Source organism: Silurus meridionalis, chromosome 3, assembly GCF_014805685.1.
Source record: "Silurus meridionalis isolate SWU-2019-XX chromosome 3, ASM1480568v1, whole genome shotgun sequence".
Classification (NCBI taxonomy): Eukaryota; Metazoa; Chordata; class Actinopteri; order Siluriformes; family Siluridae; genus Silurus; species Silurus meridionalis.
The window spans coordinates 16363260-16379125 of record NC_060886.1 but is presented as its reverse complement, the minus strand read 5'-3'; the positions used below and the strand labels follow the sequence as shown (position 1 = coordinate 16379125).

Below are 15866 nucleotides of genomic sequence, written 5' to 3'. Positions count from 1 at the left end.
GACAAGTGAATCTTTTCATATAAACCATTCCATACTAAAGTCTTATTCCACAGTATTAGTCTCCTGTTTGACAAAAAAATTAGCAAACCCCTTTTCTACAAAGGAAGGAATTTAACTCTGAGAATGTTGAGATACTGATGTGTATTAGACTGTTTTGGTTGGGTTTGGTTGTCTGTTTTTTCCAAGAGAGGTGAAGAAAAAAAAAAACAATCAAGAAAACATTACATGTGTGGCAGTACAGCTGCATGCCAAAAAAGAACATGCTTGATGTTCTTTGTAATTATCGCCTTGCATGCTTACACTGGTGCTGCATATTATCCCTGTACTAAAGTAAATCCTCAGATTTATTTTTTTTTGCTTATTTACTTGAGGAAAGTTAAAAAAACCTACTTGCATTTAAATATACTTAACAAACAGAAAATTGGTGCTATATCAGAACTACATATAAATAATTTCTTGCAATTCAATGTTCCATTTTCCTGCACACAACAACTTCGTATGGAGAGAGTTTTGTATTGTTGCAGGCCCACAGTAAGATAACCCTTTTACAGAGGAAACTCTCACAAGAACTATGGAGTTACTGTTGGGATTTATTACCTAATAGTATTAAATCATAACTTTATTAACTTCAATAATATTACTAAAAATAAATTCATGAAGTTTATTAAGTTTATTATTTTATTATTGAGTTTGTGGCCCTGATTAAAAGGCATAAACAGTGTATCTATAGACATAAATCTGTTTTGACTAAGACACCTGTGAAGACGAATGAGTTTCTGTTTATCCATTTTCATGCAGGAATATGATTGACTGACTGACTGATTGATTGATTGATTGATTGATTGATTGATTGATTGATTGATTGATCCCTGGGGTGATGGGAGCGTGTCTGTTTCCTGTCCCGTGTTGTTTTGTAGTGTATATATGTAATGTCCTAGAAAGGACGCAAGAGGGCGATATTGTAGACCATTCCAGTGCTCCTTTATGCGCCACCTCACAATGTTGCAGGCATTGAGATGCGAAATTAACAGATCATACTTGTGTTACTGATTCCCGTTTCGACATACGCTAAACTTACTCAAAATATACAGGTCTCTTCCATCACTACATTTGGGGAAATATTTAGGCTACATTTTTGTTTACATGCAAAGTTTTCTATTTGTTATATTTTGTCCCTAAAGGCAGTCTGTTTCATGGCTTCAGTTATCACTCATTGGTGTAATAATAGTAGCCGAATTGAAAATAAATTCCTCTATATAAGACAATTGTGAAAAAGCTAAACAAGGAGACTTTGTGAAAGCTTTTGATTTGTTTGAATCACTCAATTCACCTGAAAGGAGTCATTTAAAGCCGTTAGAGAGTCGTTTGCGGCTGAGCCATCGGTAGTGTTCGGGGCGGATTTGGGATCCTGAGCCACTCCCACCGCCTCCATTCACACACACGGTAATCATCACAGTGTCTTCACCGAGAGCAGAGCAGAGCTGAGCTGCTAGACTAAAGACTGACGCGTCCCGGCTTATTTTGGAAGGGACAAAACACCGACTAAGACGAGAAAAACGCCCCGAGGAATCCCCGTTTCACCTTTATAAAGACGGCTGGATGTAAAGTTTCCCTCCGAGAGTGGATTAAAAGGAATTAAATTCTGAACACGAGGTCAGTTTTATTCTCAGTCACAGTCAGGGAATCATTTTTCCACCAGCCAGACGCGGTCCTGATTGGGGGATGAAAGTTTTCCGTGCAAACTTTATAAACTTTATGCTCAAGATCCTGAAAAGCAGCCTTACACTATACTATCTTTGTTGTTACAAATATTTTAAAAGAAGGAATTGCATGGCATCTGATTTATATTTACAAAAATATACATTTAAATCAGAGGCAGGTCTGGGTGCAAAGAATATGCTGGGGGAGGACATTTGTGAGGGGGAATAAGTGTACTAAGATTGAGTTACATTTGTTCTATGGAGGGTGTGTGTGTGTGTGTGTGTGTGTGTGTGTGTGTGTGTGTGTGTGTTTGAGAGAGAGAGAGAGAGAGAGAGAGAGAGAGAGAGATACCGGTTGCAGGGTGAGACACTGGAGACAAAGGACCCTGCTACAACTCTTTCTTCTGAAATGTTACTAGTTCAGTCTCCTTAATGGGAAGTTAACAGAAGTTTGATTTATTGTCTTTATTTTTGACTACAGGATGATTTATTCACTAGGTGAAGCAACTCATTGTCTGTGATTCAATTATAAAAATGAACGTGTGATCTGCAAACCCATCAACCTTTCTAATGTTCACACTTCTTTTTTCTGGGATGGTGCCGTGTTTTTTTTTTTCTTCCTAAAAATGCCTGTTCTTCATTTTCTGAGTTAGATTTCTTACAGCGTGCAAACACTGCCCACTGTTATGTGTTCAAGTAGTTTTGTTTAGCCATTTCATTATTCTGTTCCTATAGAGCAAAGTTGTCTTGTTGCCATACATTCAATGCTTTTGCTATGAGTAAATGAACACTTATGTTACTGGTTAGTAAAAAAAAACCTGAAACCAGTCTTAAAGTGTTTATTTCTCTCAGATATATCTGTATTCTAATCATGTGTTTTTGTTTTTGGCTTTGTTGTTTGGTAACCTAAAGAGTTTAAGCTGCTTTGAGTAGGTCACCTAGTGTTATTGTATGTAATTTGGCTGCAGAACTCAGCACCTACTTTTGTGTGCTTCTCAGGTAAAACGGACAATAGATCACGGGTGATAAAGCCCGTAGGGAATATTACAACACACACGGTATCAAGCATTGTGAAAAGGGACGCCGTGTCCTGTGTGATTGAGGGTCACCAGTACTGCTGTTTTTTACTGTTTAGGTTTGATATGAAATGTACCACATGAAATTATCTACATAAATTATCAAAATATATGTCATGGTATTACTGATGGGTAGATTAATTTGTTTGATTTTATTTTCCGAGCAAAATCATAACACAAACACAAAACAAACAAAAAAATGTTGTCACTTTTTTTATTATATTAGTTTTCAGGTAACGTACATGCTTATGTTTTACATGCTGCTTGACTTGCAGGATTGCTTTCCACTGCAAGCATGTACAAGTTCACTCATGTCTCAAAATCAGTGGTAATGGAGATTTCCTATGGTACCTTTTTATTTTTTGTAACTGCTGAAACTTTTGTTACTTTACATATTTAACTGTTTTGTAGTTAATATATTCAAAGAAAGTGATTGTGTGTAATAATTAGACTATTCAAAGCAAGTGATTAATGTGTGAAAGTGTGTGAAAGCATGTTTTTTAGAGTGGTGACCATGTTAGGAGGTCATAAATGGTCCAGGGCCTGCACCATGCTTTTGCTACCTTTTTAAAAAGTGGAGACGAATGGGAATTGTCAGGTCCTGGAGTACAGCACCTGTGGTGAATTCATGTTAGGAGGAAATGTAGGGGCCAAGGCCAGGATTGTGATTTTTTTTTTTTTTTTTTTATGCTATTTGAAGATTAGAGATGGATGGGAAGATAATGGTGGCAGATGAGGTAAAGATTTGATTGTTTTGTTTTTGGACACTTTCATGGAACTGTCTCACTTTGTTTCTGCTGAAATAAAGTCTGGTTCTTTGACATCACAACCCTGAATTCTACAGTTAGTCTATACTTTTTGATTGGTGTTTTAACTTTGTTACTGAATTTGATAGTGCTTTTAATTAGCCACAACAATACTAGTAGATGCTGTTTCAGAGGTTGTGACAGTTTGTGTTCAGCTGGTTTGCCAAAGATTGTCATGGGGTGTTACCTCTGCAGGGTGGTAGATTCGTCATTTATTGGCAAACACGTGGCTTACAAAAGAGTTGCAGCAAACATCCCTCAGTCTCAGGCAGGAGGAGTGTGACAGTCTGGGCAAATCCCTTGGTTGTCAAAGTGAATGAATTCTGGAACACAGGGGGGATTTTGGTTTTGGCTTCAATCAAGTATTTCTTAATTATAACAATTCAGCCAGCTCAATTTTTAAGAAAAAAAAAAACAACCACATAGAAATCTCTTTTTTTTTTTTTTTTTTTATAAATCTTGCTTAGGATTTCTGCAATGACAATGTTGAACACGGACCTTGTTTAACAAAGTTGACTGTAAAATCAGTCAAAGTGTGAAAAAACATGATTTCTAAAATCGTTTTCCTTTGTATTGGACAATATAATAACTTTATTAAAGGTTATCTTTTTTTCTTTCCATTAAAATTTAAACATGCATATCTTTTCATTTTCAGAACATGTGATCTGTTCAAATCTAATAGAGATTAGGTCAAATTTTACCTTCACCCTGACTTATAAACATGCAAGGCAGAACTAGGCCTTGGTTCATGGACATGTCCATTAGAACTAGCATGGTTGCATTTGAATTCTTAGTGGCTTCGGATAAATATTGACAAGTATGTCCCAAAAGATGTATCATTATGTTTCTATAATTTAATGGTTATTGACTCTCAGATTTTCCCATAGTGTTAGTCTCCAAAAATTAGTTTTCAATTCATAATGGTTTATGTTTATTGGTAATTCAGGAAGTTGGATAACTAAAGTCTGAATGTAGGTGGAATTGAGTTATGGTAGGGATGGTACTCTTGTTATGTGTTCTGATCAGCGGTAAGCAGTTAAAAAGGTTCAGAAGAGTTGATGAATTGTATTGCTGAGTCAGTACAGTGGAAAAGTCTTTCTCTCAGTTTACACTGGCACTGGAAATGCTCATGAAGCAGCGTTTCAGGTCGCTGAGCAAGCTTGCCAGTCCACACAAACAGTCACAGTGTCTGTGTCTTTCTAAACCTGTTGCTTTTGGAGGCACTCATGATTCTTACATCTGCAAGTGAGCTGTAATGCAGTCTGGTGGATGATTCAGTTTGGATTTTGCACTCAATCAGAGCCACCAGTATCATTTATTTTTGTTCATGTGTCTGTTAAGGCCATTAGGTTGCTAAAACACCAGATTTCTATCTTGTGATTTTATTTTTTTTATATAATTTTGGAATAAGTGGAATATTTTTGCCCATTTTACTAGTTCATTCTTAGTTTCATATTTATTTTGAGGTGATCTAATGCATCATAAGTGGAAGGAGGGAGGACACGCCTTCTCGAGCATAAAGCCAGAATAGACACATACAGAGGCCACACCTACTTTATCTAAACTGGCCTCAGACAGATGGAGAAAGAGTTTAAGAGGGAAACAGCGTGAAAAGAAATAAATTACACAAGTGGAAAAAAAATGTAGTAATAGATTTATAATTGCATTCCATTTTTCATTGTGTACATGACAGCTTGAACCATTGCATATTCAGATCTGTCTTAGTTCAAATCTGTAAAATCACATTTAATATACTTTTTGTGAGTGTATTTGTGTGAGAAAAGGTAGAAGGAAGTAGAGAAGGGAAATTCTGCTCTAGGGTGAGAAAAGGGGAACGTTTTCCTTTACCTAGACCATAAGTGGAAAATTACACATGGCCCATGTCCAGAAATTCCCAATTATATATTATTTTTGTTGCTTTAAGAGAATTCAGAGCAGATGTGATGTTTTGGATGTGGCCCAGACATGATACAAATGGCAGTGTGATGTGCCATCCAAGCATTTAGCATTTGACCACCTTTTCAAGCTGTCTTATTTTTTGGGGCAAATGCAAATCTAAAAATAACCAGTTTAGTGGATGAACTTCAATAAACACCGTGTCACACGAAAATATAAAGCTGATGCAAGCAGTGATTGTGCTTTTGAATATATTACATCCTTCAGCCACACTGTTTGGCAGTCTAAAAGTTTCTAAATATTATAATGTTATTATTCATTGTAGACAGTCCACATTAGCTTCCTTCTTTTGTAACTACCGGAAGCGGGGATTTGCAGGATGTGTATGCAGGTTCTATTTTGTTGTTATGTATTGTTCTGTTCTATTATGGCTTTAGTAATCCAATCAACACTTCACAACCAAAGAAAGGCACGTGCCTGGGTAGAAATTCATCAAATTCATCAATTAGTAGATTTTCAAATTACTGTTTCTATCACTTTTGAGTAAAGACAGTGTATCCAGAAAGTATTCACAGCGCTTCACTTTTTCCACGTTACAGCATTATTCCAACATGGATTATATTCATTATTTCTTTCAGAATTTGACAAAAGATACCCCATAGTGACAGTGTGAAAGAAGTTTGTTTTGAAATCTTTGCAAATGTATTAAAAATAAAAACATGAGTACATAAGTATTCACAGACTCCGCCATGAAGTTCAAAATTGAGCTCAGGTGCATCCTGTGGTAAATGTAGTTAATTGGACATGATTTGCGAAGGCACACACCAGTCTTTTTAGGGTCCCACAGTTAAGAGTGCGTGTCGGAGCACAAACCAAGAGATGAAGTCCAAGGATTTGTCTGTAGACCTCCGAGGCAGGATTGTATAAAGGTACAGATCTGGGAAGGGTACAGAAAAGTTTCTGCAGCATTTAAGGTCCCAATGAGCACAGTGGTCTCCATCATCTGTAAATGAAAGAAGGTGCTTTAAAAAGGATTAAGCAAAGACTGTGAATACTTATGCACGAGTTTTTTTTTTTTTTAATTATTATTTATTTATTTATTTATTTATATTTAATTGTTTATTTTTAATACATTTGCAAAGATTTCAAACACACTTCTTTCAGGCCATCGTTATGGGGTAATGTTTGTAGAATATTGAGGAAAATAATTTATTTAATCCATTTTGGAGTAAGGCTGTGACAACCAAATGTGGAAAAAGTGCTGTGAATACTTTCCGGATGCACTGTATTTGCCTACTTGTGCAAAGCTGCTGCATACCTGTATATTGTGGTTGCAGAGCGTCACTACTCAAAAGCTGGTTTCTACTTTCAGCATTGACTGTTATGTAAACGAGAGAAGAAGTGTGCATTCACTGTGATTAAAAACAAGAGATAAGATGTGCTGACCAGCAGCTGAATGATGTCAGAGTACCTCAACTGAACAAGCTTACGCTTTTTTAACAGTGCACACGTGTACCAGGATGGGTAAAGCCTTCATTTTTTTTTTTTGATATGTGACATGTAACAGTGACTTAATACACGTGTGTTTAATGTCTTTGTTGTCGAATGACACCTCTTAATTATTCTTTTTTAATTTTATTGCTGGCCTTCATCCAGTGGGACAGCACTGGTTTAAACCCTCGTATGCCTCTGTGAGATTAAAGCTGTATATCTCTGGATTAGACATTTAATTTTCCCTGAAAGGGTTACATTCTGGTAACCATTAACTCTTGGGGTGAAGCAGTGGCACAGCAGGTAACATTGTGGCGTCACAGCTCCAGCATCACTGGCTCATTCCTAAATGTTCTCCTCATGTTTATATGGGTTTTCTAGATGTTCCTGTTTTCTCTGATTTATCATAATTGTGACAGTATGTAGATTTGTAATACAAGGTATTAGACATTCTATTCATCTTTGCATACTTTCATGCCTAGTGTTCTTGGCTCTGGATATAATGCTCATTCTTGAAAAACATTTCACGCAGAAGTGTACTGTGTTTAATTAATAAAAAAAGTAACCTTCAGCTACACTAAAGGATCAAATAAATATCCATGTGCATAGGCGTTATCATTGGGCACAGCAGATTATGATAAGACACGTTACGTTGTGCAACTGCACTCTGGGATGCTGATAACAGGTTGCTCAAACTAGCACTTTTTTTGCAGATAAAGGTCTGTTGAACTAAAAAAAAACTATAAAGATATAGAAAAAAACCCTCCTGATTTAGCAGGTAGACTAAGAAGTGCAAGCGATTTATATAAATCCAGATATTAGATGTTAATGGACCAGCCACCTTTTTTTGCTTTTAGTTTTTTGTTGTATGATTTTGTGGATTGGTCAAGTAAATGTTCCCTTCCCATCCATATATTTGTGTTTAGTCCTCTCTTCAGCACCCTTTAATGCCAAATGTGACAGGAAGCAGTTTAGGGTAAAAAAAAATATTGCTGAAGTTTAGGTTAGGACACCGCCTTTGGTTTACATTTTCTGTAAAACTAAACTTGACCCCTCTGTTGAGTAAGAATGTGGAATCATTTTGGGGGTTTAAGCCATAAATGTCCACTGAGAAAGTGGCTGTGTTGTTTTTCTATTACATAACTCCCAGTGGAGTTTCTGTGCTGTTCTAGGTTAAACAGACCTCTTGAGTATAATGGCCTTTGTGGCCCAAAATTACTGCTGTGCAAACATGTTGTGTGGATTTCTTTTGCAGTGACCATGTTTTGAAATGATGCACCTCTAGGTTCAGTGCCTCTAGGATGTTAAGCTGTATGTGGAACACACTTCAATGCATTGAAAATACTGTGAGTGCTGTATCTTATGATATATGTTTGTATGTCTTTGCATTTTCACAGGGGGGAGAATGTCCAAAATGGAGGTAAAGACATCACTTCTTGACAATATGATAGGGGTGGGAGACATGGTCCTGCTTGAGCCCCTGTCAGAAGAAACCTTCATTGGAAACCTACAAAAGCGTTTTGAGCACAATGAGATTTATGTAAGTTCTACAAATTGGTTATCTTTAATTGTATTCATCAAATCTCTGACTGCATTTGACTTTTTGTGTTTTAAGCTTTTGATAGATTAATACATTATTATTCAACATCTTTAAAATGCTAGTGTGTAAGTAAAGTCTTGTCTTCTGATTTGGGCTGATAAATGGGTAAAATAACTTTTATTCTGTTGTGCTAGCCACTTTTCCATGTATTTTAAGCCATGTTGAAAAATAATTTGTTAGTATAAGGTTAGTTTGACAGTCACACCTTTTTCATTTTTCCTTTCCCTAATTCAATATAACACTTCTTGACCATAGAAATGTGCAATAACTGCATCTTTGATGCAAAGCAAGCATGAAGACATAGAGGATATGCATATGTTGTTGGTTGTTTTTCCTTTAATTTTGTCCCCAGTTTGTATTTACAGTCACTAGGGAGAACCAGGTCAACAAAGCGATGCACCATATGGCAAACTCTTCATTTTTGTTGCTGTTGTTTGTGCTAAATATGATTAGAACCGAACATTACCCTTATGTAAAAGAAATCCATTATAGAGCTGTCAGGGCAAACATCACAGTTTGAATCCTATTCAGATGTTTATTATATTTACCTATTCAATCATAATTAATAAAATCAATTTGTTTGTTCATGTTTCTGTATTTCAACTTGTAACATAATGCAAGTCTACAGTTGATGAACTCGCACAGAAGTAATGACACATGTATTGACATCATAACCTCAGTTCTTCTAAGTTTAGCTCTGATTTTACTCACTGTGTGTTTGCGTGTTTACACTTCAAGTATTATAGAAATGTCAGAAGGAAGTGAACATACATGGGAATCTTTCATTGGTCATGTCCTTCAACATGTTATTTATTTACGTTTAACTTGTTTGCCTGATGCTAAAGCAACTAGTCAGTCGAGGACTTGCTCAGAGTCCCAACAGTGGCAGCATTGTGAATTTAAACTTATGATGTTCTGGTTATCTAAACCCAATGCATTAACTACTGAGCAACAACTGCCCATTTAGACCATGGCTTATAAGCAGAGACCCACAAAAGAGACCACACACCAGATCAGTCAGCAAATTAGACTAACCTGAAATGCAGATTATACCTTTTAAAGTGGCAAATAATCAAGATCAGAGCTGTTCCCAATATTTTGAGGTCGAGATATATAAAATACATTTCTTAGAAAGGCATATACAAGCACCTTACATGAATCTAAAACCTGAAATTTAGATTGCAGCAGATTTAAAAACCTGAAGCAGAGAACAAACTCTAATACTTTTATTGCCCAGTCATCCCGATCCTTATAATTGTCATTGTCATTTCGTTAATCAGAGCATAGGCAGTAAATGAATAAATAAAAATGATAAACATCTGTCAAAAGTCCAGTCATTCTCTCTTTTTTTTTTTTTTTTAAATGTAGATAATGTACAATGTTGGGATGTGTAAACTAAGGTAATTTATTAGTTTTAAAATTTTCTTTGTCCATGCAAATATATAAATGTACAAATGTAAACTTTTGTTTTTCAATAAACCCTCCTACAGCATGAATAACAGTTTTACACACTCGAGCTATTCGGTCAGTTAGTTTCCCCAAACATTAATCGGAAATACTTTGCCATGCCTCTGTAAAACTTGCCAAAGGTGTTCTTTGATAGTTGGATATTTCTTTCTAACCATCCCAGTTCATTCCAGAGCAGTTCAGTAGATGTTTGGTACAGTGATTGGGCAGGCCATTTCATGATAGATAACACTCCAGCTGACGGTGTGCTCTGTAAATAACACTTACAGTGTGCAGATGTATGCTTGAGGTCAAGACCTTATTCCATGGTAAAATTGGTTTCAATTAGCCACAGTCCAGACAGAATTCAATGATGCTGAAGTAAGGAAGGGTATCAGTATTGATTCAGTTTTCCTTTCACCCGGAATAGTATCCAATCCTCCTTGCTTCAGTCCCAAATCATTGTGTGTCCACCTTCATGTTGGACTATAGATTTGAGGCAGTCTAGTCTTCATCTTCTCTCCTCTTCTCTGTCTTACATACGTTATCTCTTAGAGCCAAAGATGTCAAATTTGCCTTTTACCTAGTTTGTTGCATATAAACAAAAAGAATATTGGTGTTTCAAAAACAATCAACATTTTTGACCACTATTGTATGCACAAATATGTATGGGTATATATGTGCTGACTGATTTTTATTAATGAAGTTAATAATAGTGACTTTGAATAATTTGTTCAGTTTTATATATATATATATATATATATATATATATATATATATATATATATATATATATATATATATATAAAAATAAATAAATAAACTGACAAATTTATTCAAATAGTCACTATTATTAACTTCATTAATAAAATCAGTCATATATATATATATATATATATATATATATATATATATATATATATATATATATATATATATATATATATATATATATATATATATAAAGTATTTATAAGCTACTAGATTTCAGTAAAGCATTTTGCCAGTGTTGGAAAGAATACATTTTTACAAGTGTAATGATCTTTGCTCTGAAATTTTTAAACCGGGGCATGGTTCATAATCAAAACCAATTATGTCTATCGAGATACAATGCTTGGCTACAGCCTTGCAATTGATAGGTGACTTATGTCATTCTGACTTCTTCATTCAAATTATTTTATGTATACTTTTTACCCCCTGGAACTTTGACCCCAACCTGATATGGTCAACTTATAATGGCTTATCTAAACTGGTCTAAAATTTCAAAGAGATATAAATCTATTTAACAGACTGTTGCAATAGATACAGTATCAGATATAGTTCACTAAGTAACAAAGTCCATCATACAATGGTCTTGAACTTCAGACTTTTTTTCCAAGTTTTTTTTGCTAGAGATTAGGAGGTCTGATGGCTATTAGTATTTAAATGAGAAGTTAGTTTGGACCATTGCTTGGAAATTAGAGAGTTTATTGCATGGATGTATTCACTGGCTCAGTTTCTCTTTGTGCTCTTTTTATGTGCTTAATGATTACCCAGTCTCATATTGCCACATTATCAGGTTCAAGTCGATTTGAATGTTCATGATCCTTGTTATTTACAATTAGTCCAGATGTCTGAGTTTTATGTTGCCTCAGTTCGTGCATATTATAACTAGGATCTGAAAACCTCTGAGAATTGGGAGGTTGCTCTTACCTGTGCATGAAAGACATGATTAGGTGTGTTTCTTTCTCTTATATATAGGCTTAGGCAGAATATTATTTATGCAATGAATCTTGCACATAAATTTTCTCTGTTCTACATAAAGCTGTTTATATTTTTTTGATGAAACACCTACTGTTTAGTTTTGTATGCTATATATAAAGATATCGTTATGCCCATTTCAACTGAACAGTAGGTTGTGGTTTGTGTTGCTATGGTGGAGGCCTGACTCTCTAGCTGAGTGGATTATGTAACACCCATTATATAGGAAGATTAGTGTGGCTTGCACAAATCAGATTGTTATCTCAAGTCTATAGCATATAACATGTCTACCTGCTTTGATTTTCGAAACCACATATGAAAGGAAGATGCAATTGGGTAAAACATAGAAAGACAATAAATAAAGATAACTGAAATTCTTTTAGCAAATGCTTCCTGGGATTCCACACATTTTTTATTTGTATATGTGCTTTTGGGCCCCTGCATGCCTGAACAATACACCAAGAATTCCCAAAGGAAAAAATGCCAACAGTTGCTGAGTTTCTCTGACCTTAGTGCAACAGCCTCTTAAATGTTTGAGTGTTTTAGTAGGGGCTTGGGGCCACATGTCTGGGTCTTGTGTAAAGCTTTTTCTATAGCGTTGTAACTTGCATGTGAGGTTATAAATGTATTTTATATACTTTTATAGTAATGTAATTGAGACAAAATCTTGTATATCTCATGCAAATGGAATAAATATTACCAGCCTTATTGTGTACATTTTATGTTGTTTAATAAAGAGTTCAGGAAAGGTTCTCTGATTAAAAGGTTTTTGTTTCTTTGTTTTAATGTTTTTTATTTTTACCTCCATCTAATACTTTACTTTCCTTTTTTTGCAGACATATATTGGTAGTGTGGTGATTTCTATGAACCCCTACAAATCTCTGCCAATCTACACAGCAGACAAGGTGGAAGAATACCGCAACAGGAACTTCTATGAGCTCAGCCCTCATATGTAAGTCTAACATTCTTTTTTTGTTCTTTTTTATGTTGTGTAGGTCATATTCTTAATACACTCTTAAAATAAAAGCTCCAAACTATAGCTTTTATTGTTTCAGGGGTGGTACCATCATGGGAACATAATTTGCATCTTTATTATGTATATATGCATATCTTTAATTAGCATTCAATGGTAATTGAGGTCTAGTAATGTACCTTAATTCTTTTTATGTGTGTGTATATATATATATATATATATATATATATATATATATATATATATATATATATATATATATATATATATATATATATATATATATATAAGCACATACAGGTTCTGTTAATGTATTAGATTTTGCTACATCAACATTTTAGTGGATCTTTACAATTCATGCAATAATCTTTGTTCTTTAGACTGAAATGGAAGTATCTCACTGCCATTTAAATATTGATAAATAACATCATATTGATAAAACTGCAACCCTCTCCCTGTGTCCTGTGACCTCAGAGACCTGCTGCAGTTATAGGTGGGGGGATGGAATGTCCTTTTCTACCATACTCTGGTTAATGGCCATCTGTCTCTCTCTGACTGTCAGAGTCAAAACAAAACAGCTTGCTTTGTGCAATTAGCTTTTGCTTACTATAGAAATCAGCAGACACACACACAGGCCCTGTGAAAGACCAGTGGCTCAGTGCCAAGAGTATCCCACACAATAAACCCAGAGGGATTTCGGCTGTTCCTCCACCTCAGCTGCTGTCTCACTCATTGACTTATTTATTTCACTTTTTTAACACATGCATGTATTTACTGTTTTCTTCATTTGTTAACACTATTGAGTTTTTTTTTTTTTTACTCATCCTCTATCTCTGTCTTTATTATTTGTTCTTGTCTAAACCCCCATACTAGACTAAAGTCAGAGCTTATATTCGCTCCTTTTGTGATCCATTGCCATGTCCTAAGGTGATCTAAAACATCTGCTTGAGCCATCATGTTTTTAAAGCAGATCTCATGGATGATTACTGAAATTTAACCAAAAGTTTCAAAGTAACTATAAATGGGCCATATCCAGTCATCAAGTTTTTTTTGTTTGTTTTTTTTGCTATGCAATTCTTTTATTTGGTTCACAGAATGTAATTAGTCATAGTATTTTAGTGTCATTTTGTCACAATGGTTTCCAAGATTATAACTGCAAAAATTCATAATTACTGTAAGTCTTCCATGACACAATATTTTACACACTTGAAAATATTAATATTTTCCTTATCGATTTAAGTATTTCTGAGCTTTGATCCGACATGCATTGTATTTGTCTTTACCTCATAGTACTTCTTGTATATAGTTTTTTTTTTCTGTTTGCTGACAAAAACAAAAGCTGTATTTATAGTCAACAACTCAATCTGGATAACATCAGCAGTCAGAGAGTTAAGTGTAAAAGCTGTATGGGCTCAGTTTAGGCAAAACACTGTCATGATGGTTGTATACGGTTTAGTTACTGATCTCATCATGAAATTCAGAAAAACCCTGAAGTCTGTTTTGCGTAATAAATTAAGGGCTAGTTAGTGCATCCGTCAGCACAGACTCTCACCCTTACCTATTAGGTGTTTATCCCCCCCACCTATGTTTGATGGATAAACTGGAAAAGGCGATTTTTCCTACCAACTGTACAGATAAACAGTAAAGGCTTTGTGGTGGTTCTTAGAAGTACATTTGACAAAATATAAACCAGGTCCTTCTGCAGAGATGTCAGTCTCGATTGAAACCAATGATAATGAAAAAGTAAACTGCTGAATTTTAATAATCTGTTCACAAAAGAAAAACAACTGCTAGCAATCTAAACTTTTTATAATATAAAACCTTTCTGCAATTTGTTACATGGACTAAGGTTGTGCAAATGAGATGCAAAACATTACATATAGTTGAAATGATCTGAATGTTCCAATCAGACGACCTGACGATTTTTCTTAAATACAATGTAAACCATCCCACAAGTTTCTGTAAAGGAATGTACTGTCTAAACATGAGGATTATTTATAGTGCTAATAAAATGGATGACTGCCATCCATTATAGCATTACTATGCTAACACAGTATATTAAAAAATATATATATTTTAAGTTGTGTGAGACTTAAAAGACTAAAAGATCAACAAATCTTAAAGCAGTGGTTAAATATATGAGTCCTGAAGAGGTCACATCCTGTTAATCTATCCACAAGACACTTTTTGGCCCTTTAGCACATCTATGCTCCACAATGTTCATTAGGAGAGAATGTGAGAATATGTAAACAGGAAAGAGGAAGTCATATAAATATGACTTTCCAGCTATGTATCATGATGAAATCTTTGAGATTTACTCATCTATTTGGGATTTAACAGGGCTTTCCATGCTGTAGCACTGCAAACATTTGCCACATTGCTGCTTACAAAGGTCATCCACAGAGAAAACAGAATAAATGATGGCTAAATATTTACCTAGCTTAGCAAAATCTCTGATCATACAAGCACTGAGAGCAAGGTGTTCCATGAATCTGTTTATGATAACATGCATTTTGTACAGGTTATATTTACTTTTAAATGTGAATAATAATAGTAATAGTAGTAATATTAATAATAATAATCTCACCTTTTACCTTGTTTTTGACCTGTGTTGATCTTGTTGATCTGCTGTCATAGCACCACCAGTGTTGTACAGGTGTATCTCTGGGGTATCTAAAGTCACATATTGTCACATAGCAACATGCCTGAGGACCTGCAATGTTTCTTTAATCACAAACTAATGAGAAGGCATGTAAAGCCAGAGTAGTGATAACAACTCCTCATTTTACTAGTGTTTTCATAAAGAAGGGAGTAGAGTGGTCAGTTTTTTCATACTGACACCCAAAGATGATTTAATTACAAGAGGGTACTGTCATAAACTCCCTTTAATCACATCCAGAATTCTACTTACAGTGTGTCTGTAATTAGTCGTGCTTATTATTAATGTATCAGCTTTGAGCCTTAGTCACTGTGTAGGATCTGTGCTATCTTGTGTTCCAGCTGTGGATTGTTGCTCTCATACTTTGACTGACCCTGGTCACATCACTGTAGCTCAGTTTCAGGGTGTTACCAATCTTCTTATAGCATAGGCCATCTTTGTGGAGAGAAAAAATTCTAATAAAAATTTTTTTTTTTGCG

The 15866-nt window shown here is 35.0% G+C and overlaps 1 protein-coding gene across 11 annotated transcripts in view; it reads left to right on the top strand.

Moving 5' to 3' along the window:
- Positions 1–1403: 1403 nt before the first annotated feature.
- myo1b (myosin IB) overlaps positions 1404–15866 on the top strand; it is a 54731-nt gene continuing 40268 nt past the window's right edge. For 4 of the 11 annotated variants that reach the window (XM_046844654.1, XM_046844655.1, XM_046844656.1 and 1 more), the window contains exons 1-3: positions 1404–1653; positions 8367–8509; positions 12592–12707. In XM_046844654.1, the coding sequence (XP_046700610.1) occupies positions 8375–8509; positions 12592–12707 (251 nt within the window). In that variant the 5' untranslated portion in view covers positions 1404–1653; positions 8367–8374. The remainder of the gene's footprint in view (positions 1654–8366; positions 8510–12591; positions 12708–15866) is intronic. The other 7 variants (XM_046844657.1, XM_046844658.1, XM_046844660.1 and 4 more) reach the window with 3 other exon arrangements.